At 39.8% G+C, this 13992-nt stretch overlaps 1 protein-coding gene across 4 annotated transcripts in view; it reads left to right on the top strand.

The window, feature by feature from the left end:
* ntrk2a (neurotrophic tyrosine kinase, receptor, type 2a) overlaps window positions 1–13992 on the top strand; it is a 97437-nt gene that overhangs the window by 56464 nt on the left and 26981 nt on the right. For all 4 annotated transcript variants that reach the window (XM_030418271.1, XM_030418273.1, XM_030418270.1 and 1 more), the window contains one exon: window positions 7804–7992. In XM_030418271.1, coding sequence (XP_030274131.1) covers window positions 7804–7992 — 189 coding nt within the window. The remainder of the gene's footprint in view (window positions 1–7803; window positions 7993–13992) is intronic.

The following is a 13992-nucleotide window of genomic DNA, read 5'->3' on the forward strand; positions in this document are numbered from 1 at the left end:
ATCAGAAGTATGACTAAAGTAGGAAAACACGTCTAAGTAGTTATTTATTAAATCTGTCTCTGACATAGAAATTATCCTATTACCAAGCAAAGACTAGACTTGACTTAAGTTAATTTCCTGCTGGTTATCTCGGGGTATTGCAGTAACCCAAACCCAAACTAATAATCTGACCATTATCATGTATCCATTTTATTTTAGTAAAACGTATAAGGTCAGCTCTAAGTGACGCCATGTTAACAGGATGCTTTTAAAAAGAAAAAAACAGTTTTACTTCATGTACTTGGAAATAAATAAAACTAATTGACTGAATCATGTAAACTCATTTTTTCCATTATCGCATTACTAAAGTGCATGTCAACACGTCAAATCAGATTATTATCATAACCTCATTATTCCCAGTTATCAGATTACTGCGGTCATGTAAACGTGCTCGGTGTGCAGCGGCGACACGCTGGATGCATCTTCATCCTTTCAAATCTTAGACAGACAGACAAAGAAACAACAACATAACAACATTTTTGGTTGGTTTTATTTTGTTTTTGTCGAGTTTGAATAAATTGCGTTTTGCACATTGTGTGGACAGTTATTTATAATCTCAGTTTATGAAAATGGTTGTAAATACATGCTTTTCATGTTTATTTTGTTTTCTTTTTGTTCTAAGAAGCAAACTTTTCGCTTGCGTCTCTACAATGCAGTACACAGATGTCTTTTGATAATGTAAGGTCATATTTTGAATGTTTCAAACTAAAATCCTGGTGTTATCTTACATTCAGCACAATTATTTTGGTGAGTCATAATCAGGTGCCATAACCGGTTTATATGTTGGTCTAACTTATCACATGATGGTTGATTTGTGAGTTTACTGTGCTCTGACCAGCTGGTTTGTTATCATTAAATCATGTATCCACACAGAGAAGAGAATACCTTTTAGTGAGTTCACTTCATCATCCGTCTGGCAGAAGACAAAACGTTTTTCGGCTATCCGGCCTTCAGCTGACACATTGATGAAGGCTCCCGGATAGCCAAAAAACTGTTTTGTGTACTGCCAGACGGATGTTAAAGTGAACTCATTAAAAGGCATTTTTCCTGAGTGCGTCCCTCTCTTTTCTCTACGAACTTAGCAAAGCAGACACAAAGTGGAATTGACAAAGTTCAGTTAAATACTCTTTTGTTCTTTCTCGCCCACAAAATCCACAATTCATAATAACCCACTTTAAATTCTACACATTCATTCATCTCACACAGCTATCACAGCACAGTGCCTTTACCTCTTGTTAAAAAGACAAACAGACCTGGAAACAGTGTCATAACCAGCGGGGTTTTTTTGAGTGCTCATCCTCCTGCGACCCACGGCTCAGTCATGACCTGGACTTTGTGAGCGAGGGGTGGGGGTGCACAGTATTTTATTGACTGTTAAACCAGCGTCTCTCCAGCAGACTGCAAACAGCTCCGGTCTCCCCCCAGTTTAAACATCGGTTCCATGTCTATTAACAGTGTTGGGTCGCGACCTGACCCCACTTATACGCCACCTCTCCAGTCAGTCTCTCTCTCCCCACCTCCACCTCTCCATCTTTTCATCCCCCTTTTACCAAGTCACTCCCTGCGGACCCTCCATCACCTCTCTCACACACACACGTATAAACACACACATAAGCACACACACACGTATGCAGGCTCTTGTTGCCCCTTGGCTTAACGGTATTTATAACGATCTGACCCTGGGACCTCTCTGTGTTAATGATCTTCAGCTCCTCCCAACACAAACACAAACACACACACACACACAAACACACACACATACTGACAGACAATAACCTGCCCTCTCCCGTGCGTCATGTTTGTTTCTTCCCTTTGTTACGTTGAGATCAGCTCACAGTGGTAAACACTGCATGTAATTAAACAAGCTGGATGGCCCAAAGCTTCATTTTTATTTATTTATTTTTTTAAATGTAGAATTTCACCAGTGGGAGAAATTTGGAATCCATTTTCTCTTTTGAAAGGCTCGTTGTGTCGGACTGCCAGCAGAATCACTGCAAAATGGCTGCCTCCCCGTTTAATAATGCCGATACAGATCTCAGTTTGAGGGCAAAAAGCAGCGTTCCTCCGAGAAAATAACATGTGGGCCCACCTCTTGGACGGTGTTTTTACAGTCAGTAGCAGCTGAGTACACGGAATTAAGAGATCAGAAGAAATATTTCAACTTTCTGCCTTTGATTATCAAATGCAGCCAATGCTAAATACCAATTTATGTGATTTCATTTGTTTCAGTTAAGTCTTCTGTTTGAGGATTTAACAGATGGTCTCTAAAACTTCTGTTCAAAGCTACACTTTTGATTTGAGCTTAACAAAAACAGCCCAGCCAGGCTCTCTTTGTCTTTGATACGACTCTGTGTGTTTTCAATATGGATTTTGTTGTTGTCTTCAGCACAACTAAATCATCTCTACGTGTGTGTGTGATTTGAGCGTTTTGAGAATAACAGAAAGATTAAAGGGCCAAAAAAAGGATTAGCCTAAAACATTTAAATTATTTTAATTAGGCTGCATAAGTTCAATCTCAAGCGCCACATTTAATTCGATCATGTGAGTCAGTAAATTAAATAACTAGATGTGTGATTAATTACAGCAGACGGAACAAACAATTTTAAATGGATTAATTGTACGTACAGTGAAATATTCCAATAATAACTACTTGAAAAACACATTATGTTGATGTAGAAGTTCCTCTTAACTTTATGTGCACAGTAATAATTGAATTAACAATTAACAAACAGTATTTACATCTGCCATAGTTTAATGTAAACAGGTTATTTAATTTGTTCGCATTGACTCATCATTATGGAACTTTGCCTTAAAGTCCTCTGTTGATGTCAACGAAATACTTTTACGTATAATAATATTGCAGCTTGTAGGATTTGGTTGGGTTTATTTGCAGAAATGGAACAAAAATATTCATTCATTATGATGTTTTCATTAGTCTATAATTACCTGAAAATAGGTTTATTTTTTATTTAGTTTAATGGTTTTAGAGAGCGGGTCCCCCTCTACGTGTGTTGCTCTTTCTTCAGGAGCAGTCAAAACAAACACCGGTTCTAGTGTTTTTTGGATCTTCTGGAGTTTCGTGGCCACTATAGTTTCCCAAGGGGTATTCAGTTGGTTTCAGTTTGCAACCTCACCCTATAGATGTTGCTAATTCCTACACACTGGACCCTTTAAATTGAACCTTTATCAGTTGACAGTATCATAATTTTCATCTTCATTTGAGGTTTTAAGCCTTTAGTTTTTTTTTACCCTTGTGCCAAATATAACCCAACAAAGTCCTCATTCTTCTTCCTACTACATACTACAACTAAAGGTTTAACAGGTCAAAGGTTTATTTATTTGTCATTTAATAACACCAGAACTTAACTGAGTGTAAGTACCTTTACGCTACATAAGAGAAAAACACAAAACCAGCTGTTTTATATAAAAATGTGGAGGATGAGTTAAAGAGTCTCACAGTGTGAGGAGTGAATCTGCTCTGTAGTCTGGTGGTATGGCAACGGGTACTGATATGTTATAGAGGGGTCTTCATTAGGCAGAAGTTGGTTATGATGTGTAAAAAACGAGGCGCTGTTCTGACTTTTATAAGAAAATTGTGAATAGCATTTGGCCCAAAGCTAACAGCGTATAGAATATTTTTCAATCCACTCCTAACCTTGTTTTGTATTCATCTATCGCTCCCCCTCCATCACCTCTGAGGGTCCGTTTATTGAAAGTGATATATTAGCATAAAAGTCTGATCCTGGACGCGGAGAGACGCTGCTGGAAGACGTTTCAGCTCCAACACGTCAAGACACACACACACACACGCACACATTTACACCACATATAAGCCTGCGCACACAAAAAAACAAACCATTGTGCTTCCGCTGTCATTCCTTTTCTCTTTCAAGGCCTTTTCAATCCTCACATGAGTCAACGACACACACACACACACACACACACACACACACACACACACACAAACAAACTCTCTCAGTTTCGCGCTCTCACTCAAACCCTGTCGGCGGCACTAGAGCCTGATACGAGGCCAGGGACAGAGGAAATGAACGATGTCAGCCTGTGTTATAATTCAGCAGGACCGACCACATGAGAGGGGATACATCTACTGTACTTTGCGCTCATGGGAAATCAATCTCAGCTCATAAAGCAATGTTTGCAGGCTTGTGCTCGTGTCTTGAAGAGGTCTAGAGACGGACCGTGCGTCAAGTTCACTCCCTGTGTGTGTGCGCGTGTGTGTGTGCGTGTGTCTAATTCTCAAAAATGCTTTCTTCTTTATGTCGGGACCCATGCTCCAACTTGTCTCTGGTGTCATTTATCCTCATCTGACACGTGGTAAAGCGCCAATGAAAGGTCCAAGACTGAATGGATGCATCCAGTTCTGCTCTTAAGAGATCCTTATACACACACAGACTGTACATGCACACACAGATTTCATTGTTCAAGTTTAGTAGTTCACACCCCTAAATCAGAGAAAAAATATGTGGAGATGATTTTAATCCACCCAAAAGCTTGTAGATCAACGCACTGAACAGCAGTGATTATTTAACCCCTTCATGTACCTGGGAGATAAAGATCGTTTACAAGTATTCCTTTCATTAGCATTGGAGTATAATTCTGGGGAATAAAAAGGAGCTGTAACCTTGGGTCCATTTAAATTCTGGCCTACTGCTACCGTGAAAATGTCACCGCTCCGGCAAGTTTTTCTCATCTCTGTAACCTTGTGAGGTTGTTTGCTATCAGGGCAGAAGCAAATGCATACACTCGTACTCCTGCATGCACAAGCACAGAGTTTCTCTTTTTTCCACAGTTGATTTTAAAACAAGACCTCTCCAAATTAATCGGATATGCACTGTGATTTGATCATGCTATGGTTAAGGTTTAGTTAAGATTCGGTTAGGATTTAGGGAATGACCTTGGTTTGGGTTGAGATAACTACTTTTTATTGGTCAGAGGAGCTTCTTCATCATGGACACAATAATAAACATGGAGTTCAGGTTATGGAGCAATCATTGGCTCCGCTTAAAAGAGCAACACGGCTCTTTTGAAGCAGTTCAAGTCTCTGGAAGGCCAAGATCACAACAACATTTGTGTGCATCACGTCTGAAGAACTTTTTCATACTATAAACCTTCTGAATATTCCTGAATAATCCGTTTTCCCCTTGATAAATAGAGACAATTCCACCGTAAATGGACACAGAAAAGCTATAAAGTATTGCATAAAACATCTCCAGGATAGAGGACATGAAGTGTTTAATGCTCAGAATACCCAGAGGGAGGTCTGCCACTTAAAGTGCCCACGCCAGTGTTGAGGCAAAAACCTGCCCTTGCCTGGAGCCAATGAGGGGCTATTAGATAAATCAAATCAGCAACTTGACTATTTTTGTTCCACAGACAGTGGGATACTTTACAACTTTATAATATATATCTGAACAGAATGAGGACTGTGGATTTGTTCTCCATCACTTGAAATGTGGTAAAAAGTCCAATTACAGAAGAAGAAACAACCACATTGACCAGTAATGCTCACAAACGAGCATGTGGATAATTTGTTTTAAGAGATACTTGCATATGTAAAAAAAAACTATCCTTTAAGTTTGGATTATGTTACAGTTTGGAATTAAGACCTACACAGCTTTGTTCTAAAGTGTTCAATATCTTTATTTCTATGCATGTTTATCCATATGTGAGAGATGGAGCGTGGATGTGTGCCTGCATGCACTTGCGAACGTAGCTGCTATTTAGCGATACAGTCTGTGTGGGAGGGAAGCTGATATTGTTTGCTTTGGCACTCAACCTAAAGACACAGACAATTAGCGGCAGTGTCATGAAGGTGTGTCGTACATGACAAACTTGTGAACGTCGGAATCGGCTACACGGACTGTATTTCGCCGCCTTAATTAGAAACCAATAACACCTCCGTTCTGTTGCCAAAACAAACCATCTTTCTATAAATGGGTTGGGCTCGGTGTCTGACTCATGCCATCCCACCTCTCTTCTGTTTGCTCCATGATGTTACCGCATTTCAGGAAGGTCTATTGTGTGAAACATGAATTCTAATACGCAGTGTTAGTGACAGAACTTAGAGTCTTGATATAGAAAAAAAACCTATTCTCCGGAGAGTTTTCCACCAGATAATAGCGGTACAGCAACTGAGAGCAGTGAATATAGATTTCCAACTTCTTGGCTTTTACTCCAGCAGGTTCCTAGATTACTGGCATTTGTCTTTCTGAAGGAATACATTTATTCCCTTAGTTACCCTCCAGCTTTGTAGAAATACACTTTCATCTCTCGCTTTCCTTGACTTCATCAAGAAATGCTGCATAGCCTGACCCAAAAAATAACCCAGCAGTCAAACATGAAAACAACCACAGTTGACAAAGCACCTATTGCTACAGGCTTCCCCCTCTAATGGGGCTCTAACGGGCTCATTTTCCACATGCGGAAATTTGCAAATTTGTTCTCATCTGAACACAATGACCCGTGTAAACACTATGGAAGCTGCTGCCTACATGCTCATCATTCACATATCCTACAAACAATACTCCAACCTTGACAGATGCTATTGTCAGTCCTCTTCTGATTTCCTACAGATCTATCTATCTATCTATCTATCTATCTATCTATCTATCTATCTATCTATCTATCTATCTATCTATCTATCTATCCCTGCAGCTATCATTAACTGAGAAAATGAATCAGACCAAAACTGGGTGCAAGCATGTTTATCTTTGCTATAAAGTTCTCCTTAATAACATGAGGCTTTATGTGGATTCAGTTTATTTTGGAGCAAGCCTCCAGTGGTCTGCAGTATTTGGCACCTCCAAGTTGGCTTCATTTTTTAACCCTGGAGGTTGCTGTCATGAAAAAATAAGTTTTTTTTGGTTTTTGCTTTGACCCTATCTGACAGCTTAGATGCAATAATTGATCAGATGTTGATAATAGCGAACAATTTTTAGATAATCTTTTCTACATCCTGGTCATTCATGTCTCTGCACTTACTTGTATATTTGAAAATAATTTCAAGAAAGAGGACTTAACAGAACATTCAATCATGCATATTTTCTAACCTCCACACACCAAATGCTGCATAAATTGGGCGGGAGAGTTTTTCAGACACTGTCCAAACCTCCGACAAGCACTTTGGTCTAACTAAACTGATCTCTTAACACTTTTTTAGCCCTGAAGCGTGTGTGAAATACAAATACTTTCACAACCCACAACTCTGATTTTGTGTTCTCATTTAGAGCTTTGTAATGTTGTTTTCAATTTCACAAGTCACTGAAAGCTTAGAGCATGAGGATGGGTGTTCAAGTGTAAAACCCTTGAATACAAATCACGTCCGTTTGGTGGTTTAATTATGCTCTGCCGCTTAAAACAAACTTAGAATTCGCTTGCAAAGAAAGCAGGAGAACTTTTATGATGGTTACGTAGCAACAAATTTGGCTTCATTGAGATTTCTCATTTCTAACTCGTGAGAGCGCTCTGGCAGCGATCAAAGAACCAAGGTTGTGAAAGGCAACTGAAGTTTCTCTTTTCAATGTCACCTGTGATCATTGATAACAGATTAACCTCCCCAACGTTATGATTCTTCCTGCAATCTCTGCTTGTAACATATTCACACCTCTAATCAACCTCTTCAGTCCTTTTATTATTAACAAGGCCAGGTGTGCTGACATGTTTTATCCATCCCACATGTAAGACCTTAACAGTCAAGATAAAGATAAGATAAACCTAACTGTCTGTCTCTCTCTGCTCTCTCAGGACCATCTTCCGTGATCAGCAACGATGATGACTCGGCCTCTCCTCTCCACCACGTCTCCAACGGTAGCAACACTCCTTCCTCCTCAGAAATGGGCCCTGATGCGGTGATTATCGGCATGACTAAGATCCCTGTGATAGAAAACCCTCAGTACTTCAGGAGCACGAACAGCCTCCTGAAAACTGACACGTGTGAGTACAAATCTTAGTCATCTCTAATGTGTACCCAAATGTACTCTCCTTAAAATGCAGCTCAATCTATTATGAGCTACATTTTAGGAGTATTCAAGTGAACTGTGCTTGTGTGACACACTGCAGCAACCTCCTTCCTGCTGTCATAGCAATGACCTTGGAGCTGCTGAGAGTAAGCTGTCATTTCTTAAGAGGAGAAATAGGAAGTGAAAGGCCATTTTTTATGTGTAAGAGTGTAAGTCCCAGCCAGACTGATCTCACTGCCAACACATCAAATACAGCAGCCTAGTCAGTGGGCATACGCTAACAAGTTGGACACTGTAGGTACCCCACTAGCAACACTTCTTGAAGTGTTGCTCCAGTGCAGTAGTGTAAAGAGCAAGGGAAGTGGCTGGGATGGGTTGTTCACAGGACATTCATTCAACAAGCCAGGGTCAGAGTCCTGTTTGAGTCAAGAGGATTTTGTTTTTATTTAATGTACTGTTAGTAAGTTAACATATCCAAATTATGTTAGTTGTATTTATACGCCATATGACTTAAGTTACGAGTTGAGGCTGAATGTAGTAATTTGAGATCAAAGTATGATTGAGTGATAACTCTAACCATTTATCTAAACATAACCAAGTAGTTTTTGAGCCTAACCCTAACAAACTAGATTTGGTACCTAAAACTTCCTAAGTAGTATTTATTCCCAGCTCTAACTAAGGAGCTTTGGTGCCTAAACCTAACCAGGTACATTTTTAGCCTTACCCTAATCACCTAGTTTTGGCTCCTAAACCTAACCAAGTATTTTTTAATTTTTTTGCCTCACCCTAACAACATAGTTTTGGAGCTTAACCCTGATCAAGGGTTTAGTTTTTGTCCCTTTAGTTACCCAAGTAGGCTTTGTGCCTTAACCTAACAAAGTCATTTTTACTTAAAATAAGAATGAGCAGTAAAAATTCAAGGAAAGCAAAAAGACAGAAGGGCAAACGGGTCAAAGAAAGTGGAAAGGAGAAAGAGACCAACAAAAATAGAAGCAGTACATTAGGATAACAGGAGCAGGTGGAGAGAGAGAGCAACAGTCAAATAGACAGACAGGGAGCATGCAAGGTTATTGACCTGGTCCATCAACATGGCATTATGATTATTGGCAAGTAATAAAAGCTTCTCCAGGCTCTGGCCTTGGGTCGCAATAAATAATGGAACTGCATGTGTGTGTGTGTGTGTGTGTGTGTGTGTGTGTGTGTGTGTGTGTGTGTGTGTGCGTGCGTGCGTGCACCATCAGACTCTTTCCATTTGATTGCAAGGTTGAGGATGTAAAATGACGGCGGATTGGGGCTTGACCTCTTCAGTCCAGCGATATAACAAAAAGATAGAGTGGGATTTACAGCCTAAAGACAAGAATGAAAGCTCTGAGGATCGATTAAAAAGTCAATAACGTTCTGCTGTGCATGTGTCTATGCCCGCGTGTGTGTTTTTAATATATTACAGCCATTACAACTATTACTCGGTGTGCCTCTTTGCCTCACAGACAGGCAGCATAAATTCTGAAAGTATCTGACCGATTATTTGGCACGCGGCCTTTTCAGACTCGTACAATAGCCTTTGATGGAGACTGTTTGGCAAAGTGGTTCTACGTTTGCATGCCAAGAACTGAACACTTTTTAAACAGCGGTCTTAACCAGCTTGTGGCCTGTAATATTGACATCAGTGGCGGGCACACGTTTCTGCCTAAAAGATGGCACAGAACTCTTCTTGGCAGCAATTACTCTGCAGAGATAATTGACCCCTGTGTGGAAAAAAACGGGAACTGTTAGCTGTGTTGCAAAGCTTCAGTTGTGCAGCGTACCTCTGAAGTGACACCTCATTAACAATAATAACATCAGAGGAGTTATAGTTGTTGGGAAGTGCGTCACATGGACTATTAAAGAGTTACAGTAAACCAACCCTGGACCTGCTCCGTTGGTAATTATTGTGTTTACAGTTCCATAATCAATCAGAAGTAGACACAGTATGACACAGGCTGTTAGCGTGCATGTCAAGCAACTGAAGCAGGACTTTAATGAGGATTTCAGATATATTGAGGTCATCAGTCTAGTTGCCATCAACAAACCCATCCAGAAAGCAAAAAAAAGTCTGTAATTTATGTTTCAAACTGGCTACAAACAAGGTCTTTTTGCTGTGATGTATCATGAAGGTATATGTTGATTGCACACTGCAGTGACTACAGAATAATGACACCAGTGGTATTTTGCCATTTTGATTAGTTCCTTTAAAACCTTGCTTTCATTATGTTATTTTGTCTGCTACTGGGTACGGAATCACTGGGGATTCAGTCAGGCTGGCAGCCTGGCACCACTTGTATTAGCTTTCACGTATCCATTAAAGACCAAATGAATGATGAACTTACGTTTTGTCCTGTGTTGTTGGTAATTGCCACTCTGAGGAAAATGAGGCTGTCTTTGCAACAGCAGTGCCAACAATAAGACTACTTGGAAATCTCGGGGGAAATGCTTTATTTATTGAACTAGGTGCTCCAGTTTTATTTGAATGAAAAGGTTCTTTTGAGGAAAATGGATCCGAATATCATCAACTTTTTTTGAACTGAAGTTAGCCCCGATTAACTATCTCTAGTGCTTTTTTTTAAAGGTCCTCTTTGCAAGGAAGTTCATTTTTTAGTCTGATTTCAAATTTACAAATAGAACCTTTAATTCAGTTTCAAAATGTGTCCTTTAAGTGGCAGATTCCTGACACTTATGGTCAGAATTCTTTCTTTAATATTCAAAAAAGGAAACAGTTCGCTTAGTCTACGTCCATGATATTATGTTCCAATTGCAATTGTTATGAAACAGAAACAATCTTCATCTTCACAAGTATTTCAGCACCAGAGATAATCTTCAGCATGGTATTATCAATCAACTATTCACATACTGGCCATGCACATACCAGTTGGCTAAGCATAAAGTCTGGAAACAGGAGGAAAATTCTCCCCTGGCTTTGTCCAAACATTGCACAATCTATAGAACAAGGTATGGCACCTAAAATCTAATTAACACTATACTACTACAACCAACATTTAAAACTATATGTTCTGGTTGAACAGGAGTTACATGCCAGAGTATTTCTTAGCCAGGTACAATAACTCTGATACAGTAACTAGCGGGAGGCTAGCTGTTTCCTCCGTCTCCAGTGTTTGTGCTAAGCTAAGCTAACTGGCAGATGGGTCCAGCTACATATTCACCATAGAGAGAGAGTGTTATCAGTCTGGAAGTAGCATGGAAGTGAATGCTAATATTTTTCAAAATGTCAAACTATTCCTTGAAGGACCCAAATTTTAAACATACCGCATCTCAAAATAGTAGACTTAAGCCTATAAAATATCAAGCATAAGTAAGCTTTTCATTGTAAAATGTCAAACCACTCTGGTTTTAAAAATGTCTTCAAACCCTCAGAGAAAAGTACAGCCAGTGAGCCTGACCTCAGTGTTCACAGTAGTAGCTGCAGCCCTGAACTGAAGGAAATATTTTTCTTCCTTCATCTTTGTTATGTTACACCTTCCTCCTGGCTTGTTGTAGAGTATCTCTCTATTTTTCCATCCCAGCAGATCTTATGGGGTTTGTATTTCATTGTATCTAGGGAGTGAGGATTAACATTGTTCTGGAAAATGTTATTCACAAGTCGACACGTGTGTAGAGTATTTGAAAAACACCCATTTACACACACACACACACACACACCCATACACACTAAGCTTATGAAAATTTAGGTCACAATTAGCTACACCTCCTGATAGGAAGGCATATTGTCGGTAGCTGACTAGAAGGAGATGAAGTGGAATAGAAATGGCAAAATTAGAGTCATGACATTAATTAAATGAGGATTTGAAGGAGAAAATGTTTTCAAAGCATCTGTCAAACACAAGTGTGACTTTGACCTATCACATTGTGTGGTTCAGACTACCAAATGCGCAATTTCCAAGCTGTTCAAGCTGTTTTATGTCAGTGTCCAGGGTCATGGAAAGATTTTGGGCAGATGAGAGAAGGAGGAATGGAAGTCGGGGCAGATGGCAAACTGGGAATAATTATGTCCCGAGACATTAATTTCTTTGGTTGTTTATAAGATGCTGATTAAGGAGAACCGTGCACGTGAGAGGTGGCTCTATAGGGAGAACGTGGAGAAATTGGATGACGGAGGGAAAGGACAGATGGAAGAAGATGGGAGAGGAGGTGGTTGATAGGAAACGTTATTCCTCTTGATGTAAATGTTGTCAGCACTGTCATAAACAAGTGATGGAAAAAGAATGACGGCGCAGCAGAATTGGAAAGAACATGTGCCGCGATGTTAATGTTTAGACGATGTTGATTAAAAAGTGATAGGTTTAGCAGCTGAGGGGGGGCGGCAACAGGGAGGAATAAATGATGGAACAGAGAGATGCTAAATAAGGAAAGTGAGGGTAAGATAATGAGACTGGATGGAGCGATGCTAAATGAGGGAAAATGAGCGAATACGATAAGCATGGAGAACGGGTACTAATTAAGAAAAACATCAGAGAATAAGAGCGCAAAGTTTGGTAAATGGGGAATAATATTTCTGTAGATCTTAATTAAGGATACTTATTGAGGAGAAAAGGGCTGATGTGCAGCACTGCGAATACAGATACAGTTCAATAATGAAAGAAGGGTGGAAGAAGTGATGTAAAACTGGAAAAGGCAGACAGCTGGAGAGCAGAATTCATGAGTGCTATAAGGCCATAAAAAATAACATAACTTCTTTCTTGGTTGCTATGCACAGCAATTATGGAAAATAAGTATACGAGTGCAAAATTAGTTGCAGCAAAACATCACAAATCCAACCATAAAGATACATTAAAAAACTGCAGGAAAGGCTGTGAGACAACACCACATCTAAAGATAAAAGTAAAGGGAGATGGATTGGTCTGCAATTTATTTGCTATTTTCAAGGGTGCTAATTAAGGAGAAGTTGTGTAAGGCGTTTTCATGCTTATTGTAACCGCAGGGGGAAATGGTGCACTGAAGATATTAGCTGGTTAAACGGTGGGTAGTTGTCTTGCGGTGATGTGGGTTTATTGTGTGCTGCTGCACAGGGAGTTGTGGGTGCACTGAGATCTGTGACCCGCTGCTGCTGTGTTTGAGCTGAAGACACTCATACAATGAATAAATTAGCTTGAGCAACAATGATATTCAACCCTGTCTTCTTAAAACTTTCAAAACCTCTGCCAAGGAGTTTATGTCTTCAGTTGGGTCCATTTTTGTGTTGTTACTTTTTTTTGATTACACAAAAACCAATAAACTAATAACTGCAAAACTTGAATGTATGATGTGTCTCGAATCCGAATAAACCCCATTACAAATAATTTATCACTTTCTTTATGTGGTGTTTTTATGACATTTTGCGTGGATCTTGATGAAAAACATCAGGGTGGCTGGTATCTGTGAGTGAGTACAATTTGAAGATCTAGCTGATTTATGTATGTTTACACAGAAGGTACTCTTTTATTTCAGCTGTAACACAGTCACAAGTAGGAATATAAACCTGCAACTATCACCGCATACCTGCCAGCACTCCTGATTTTCGTGGGAGTCTCGCTATTTTTAACGCTTTCTCCCGCTGTGCTCCTGATTGTAATTTCTCCCATTACTCTCCCAGGTTCATAGTGATACAAATCATAGGGGGAGGCTCAGTTTCTCATAGTATGTGTGTCGTGGTACCTTGCCATGTGCAAATGTCCTTGTCCGACTCGTGTCACTGCGAAAAGCCCTCTGCTCAGTTTGCCTGTCAAAATGGACAAAACAGGTCCCTACAACCCTTTCAAATTCAACTCCACTTGCTGTGAGACCTTCCCCTTTATTGAAATTTGTCCCCTGTCTCGCTCGTTTTCCTCTTGCCTCCACTCTGTCCTGCATAACTTTATCCTGATGGCTCCTAACACTCTCACAATGTTGTTGTTTTTTGTGATGTACATTTTTTACTTTTGATGCCTTTTTTGTACGTTTCCTT

This window comes from Sparus aurata, chromosome 5 (assembly GCF_900880675.1).
Source record: "Sparus aurata chromosome 5, fSpaAur1.1, whole genome shotgun sequence".
In the NCBI taxonomy this organism is placed as follows: domain Eukaryota; kingdom Metazoa; phylum Chordata; class Actinopteri; order Spariformes; family Sparidae; genus Sparus; species Sparus aurata.